The sequence below is a fragment of the Moschus berezovskii genome, chromosome 1, assembly GCF_049115385.1.
Source record: "Moschus berezovskii isolate FMDL1 chromosome 1, NW_MosBer_1.0, whole genome shotgun sequence".
NCBI lineage: Eukaryota > Metazoa > Chordata > Mammalia > Artiodactyla > Moschidae > Moschus > Moschus berezovskii.
The window spans coordinates 62537562-62542172 of NC_142460.1; the positions used below are offsets into that span (position 1 = coordinate 62537562).

Here is a 4611-nt window from a genome sequence, read left to right on the forward strand (position 1 = left end):
CCCCCAATCCTTTCCAACATCAGAGTCTTTTCCAGTGAGTCATCTCGTCGCATGAGGTGGCCAAAGTATTGGAGTTTCAGCTCTAGCATCAGTCCTTCCAATGAACACCCAGGATTGATCTCCTTTAGAATGGACTGGTTGGTTCTCCTTGTAGTCCAAGGGACTCTCAAGAGTCTTCTCCAGCACCACAGTTACTTAATAATTACTGTCAATTTAACCAACTCTCTGTACTGTTAAAGGCCTAATATTAATCTCAAATCATCTCTTTTCCTATTCTATATGAAGAACTTTTTCTCAACATAGCCTCTCTTGCAGAAAATATTCCAATTCTTCTATAGATTTACTGGTTAGAGGTAAATCTTGTCAGAACTGAATTTTTCACAAACTCTATATTCCTTAAATTTTCCACACGGTATCCTCTCTTTGGATTATAAAGTAGGCACTTGGGGAAAATGTTTCAGACCAGCAAAGACTCGGCAGTAAAGTCTTCAACAACGTTGTACAGGATTGGTGACTAGGTTATAGAAATAAAGATCTGTGTTGGAATGACTCTCACTTAGCTGGACATGTCATGAAGACAGGGAGCTGTGAATCCAACAATTGTGAGGACTCCCTTGCAGGGTTCTGTTCTTAGATCAGCTGCTTCTAAATGGCCATACCCTCCTTTATATAAACCGGGCAGGGATTTGGGTACACAAAGCACATTTTGTGTCCAGAATTCTGCATAATTTTTCATTGATGAAATGCATTGTGATGATGTGGACTTAGGTTTACCCCCTGGGTTTCCACAGGATCTATGCTTCTTACATGCTTCCCAGGATCAGTTGCTTCACAGATATCTTTAAAATATTTTTTTTTTATTTGGAGAATATTTGCTTTACAATATTATAGTGGTTTCTGCCATAAATCAGCATGAATCAGCTATACATACATATATCACCTCCCTCGTGAGCTTCCCTCTCACCTCGTCCCCATCCTACTCTGTCACAGAGCACCAGGCTAAGCTCCCTGTGTTATACAACTTCTCACTGCCTATCTGTTTTACACATGATAATGTATATATTTCAGTGCTACTCTCTCAATTCATACCATCCTTTCTTTCCCCCACTGTGTCTGCAAGGCTGTTCTCTTCATCTGTGACTGTCTTTCTGCTCTGCAGTTAAGTTCATCAGTACCATTTTTCTAGATTCCATTATATGCATTAATATATGATATTTGTCTTCCTCTTTTGACTTACTTCACTCTATATAACAGTCTCTAAGTTCATCCACCTCAGTTCCACTGACTGAGATTTGTTCCTTTTTATGGCTGAGTAATATTCCATTGTGTATACGTACCACATCTTCTTTACCATCATCTGTCAATGGACATCTAGATAGCTTCCGTGCCATGGCTATTGTGAATAGTGCTGTAATGAACATTGGGGTACATGTGTCTTTTTTAATTATTGTTTTCTCAGGGTATACGCCCAGTAGTGGGATTGCTCGATCACATGGTAGTTTTACTCCTAGATTTTTAAGGAATCTCCATACTGTTCTCTGGGCTTCCCTGGTGGCTCAGACGGTAAGTGTCTGCCTGAAGTGCGGGAGACCCGGGTTCAATCCCTGGGTTGGGAAGATCTCCTGGAGAAGGAAATTGCGATCCACTCCAGTACTCTTGCCTGGAAAATCCCATGGATGGAGGAGCCTGGTAGGCAACAGTCCATGGAGTTGCAAAGAGTTGGACACGACTGAGCAACTTCAGTATACTGTTCTCCACAGTGTCTGTATCAATTTAATTCCCACCAGAGATATCTTTATATTAGTTATTTCCTATCAATGTAATTCATCTTTTTCATTATTTGGATATAAACAACCTTTTTTTTAAAACTATTTTTTACTAGTTTTTACTATTTAAATTGAAACAGCTCCAAAACAGTGGCTAATCTTTTTGACTGTTTTGTCTTTTGTAAGATTTTAATCCACTCTGATTTTGAAAGTCCCAGTTCTAATTTCAGACATAGCAGGAAAAAAATGCTGCAATTTTTTAGTATTATGTGCCTTTGACATATCAAAAACATTCCTGTTTAATTGAATGATAATTGTTTACTTGGCATGTTTAACAACATCTCTTAGATCTTCCCCAAATTGGCAGATGAACTGGTTAGTGTCAGTTATTTTTCTTCTTAAAAGAGGGGTTATTTTAGCATCTTGGTGTAACACCTGAGTTAGTGGTTCTATATTTGACTGAGCCAGGAATAATGGTGTTCTAGTTTAGCGATTTCACTTTCACTTTCATGCATTGGAGAAGGAAATGGCAACCCACTCCAGTATTCTTGCCTGGAGAATCCCAGGGATGGGGGAGCCTGGTGGGCTGCCATCTATGGGGTCACACAGAGTCAGACACGACTGAAGCGACTTAGCAGCAGCAGCAGCGGCGGCAGCAGCTTAGGACATCAAACAAAAAATGTTTGATGGCAGAATGAATGATTACGATCATATATGAGAGTTTGTTGGATAAAATTATTAAATAACAAGAATCTATTTGAAATGTGAAGTGGTTTTGATGAATATATAATCAAAAGAGTCTACTAGGATTATGGGGTAAGTTGTTGTATATATAATCAAAGAACATAATGATAACAGATAGAAATCAGCAGAAACAGGATTTTAACTTATTGTCTTCTTACTCTACTCATGTCTTAGAAAGAAAAAATTATATATATTTATCAGTAATATAAAGGTATAGTCTATTTTTTGGTGCAATAGAAAATATATAAAAAAAGTTTCTATGAAACAGTGAACCAGAGTCTCACTTTTAGAGATTTTAGTATAAAATGCAGTATGAATTTTATACATATGCATTCAGTTTTAAGGTATTTATGAGTGACAATATATGGACTAAGTTAACTGGTAGACATCTAGAACTTCCTCCATAAACCTATAAGTAGTTATATACATATATATATATACTGACTTCTAAAAATCATTTATAATATTTATAACATACCTATAATACTCTTCAGTGTGCTTTACAAAAGAGAGACTCTGTACCTTCAGTTAGGGTATCTGACAAGATAAATAAATATACCATCCAATATATTTTTGTGACCCTTATTTTTCATTTCAGTTCTCCACTGCAGTGATCAGCCTGAGTGGATATGATGGAGGCAAACAAGACTCTGGTGACAGAATTTGTTCTCACAGGACTCACAGATCTCCCAGGGCTGCAGGTCCCCCTGTTCCTGGTGTTCCTGGTCATCTACCTCACCACCATGGTGGGCAACCTTGGACTGATTTTTCTCATCTGGAAGGACCCCCATCTTCACACCCCCATGTATTCATTCCTGGGCAGTTTAGCCTTTGCAGATGCCTGTTCTTCCTCTTCTGTGACTCCCAAGATGCTTATGAATTTTTTATCTAAGGATCACATATCCTTCATTGAATGCATCACCCAATTTTATACTTTTGCTTTTAGTGTCACCACAGAATGTTTCCTCCTGGTGGTCATGGCCTATGACCGCTATGTAGCCATATGCAACCCCTTGCTTTACCCAGTGGTGATGTCCTACAGACTCTGTACTTGGTTGATAAGTGCATCATATGCAATTGGTTTTCTGCATCCTATAATACATGTAGGATTATTATTTAGATTAACTTTCTGCAGGTCCAACATAATACATCATTTCTACTGTGAAATCTTGCCACTTTTTACAATTTCTTGCACTGATCCATCTATTAATGCTTTGGTGCTTTTTATTTCTGCCGCTTTTATACAAGCTTCTACTTTTATGACCATCATGGCCTCTTACACCTGTGTCCTCTTTGCCATCCTGAGAAAGAAGTCTGAAAAGGGCAGGAGCAAAGCCTTCTCCACGTGCAGTGCCCACCTGCTCTCTGTCTTCTTGTTCTATGGCACTCTCTTCTTCATGTATGTGCGTCCTGGGTCTGGCCCAGATCAGTATCAGGATAAAATGTATTCACTGTTCTACACAATTATAATTCCCCTGCTAAACCCCTTTATTTATAGTTTAAGAAATAAAGAAGCTTTAGGTTCATTTAGAAAAATGATAAAGAAATAAATATTTCTCAGGAAATCTTTCATTGTCTTTATATTTTACTGTTTTTAAATAAGGTATAATGACTGTCTCTGGGTTTTCACATAGTAGGGACTGCATGAATAGCTGTTTAATGAATGAATAATAATATTTAGTCTAGATATGCTTGTCTTAGTTATAAGTTAATGAGATCATAAAAATAATGAATACAATAAGAACAATCATCATTGACTTTTTTGTTGTTTTAATTTTCAAGGATGAAAATGAAAAATGAATCCCCAAATTGCTAAATCTTTGTAATATGAACTCTTGTGTTTCCAGATACACATATTTAAAACTCTTCTGAACTTATATTTTTTTAGAGGAAGATTCAGTCTGTGTAAATACTTTGTTGAAAAAGTATTCATGTCCTCCAAAATAACTCTTGGGCAGGTAGATTTCAAAACCTTATCTTCAGTGGCTATTTATAAATGAGCCAAACAATATGAACATCAAATTAATATTGTTATACTAACTATAACAACATACATTCCTCCTTAGGGCTTTGAAATGAATATTTCTAGATTTAAAAGTAT

General features: G+C 36.9%; 1 protein-coding gene across 1 annotated transcript; it reads left to right on the top strand.

Annotated features, from left to right (window-relative positions):
- Nucleotides 1-3139: 3139 nt before the first annotated feature.
- Nucleotides 3140-4060, top strand: LOC129551313 (olfactory receptor 5AC1-like). Its single transcript, XM_055419149.2, has one exon. The coding sequence runs from the start codon at nucleotides 3140-3142 to the stop codon at nucleotides 4058-4060; it is 921 nt and encodes a 306-aa protein (XP_055275124.2).
- Nucleotides 4061-4611: the final 551 nt, after the last annotated feature.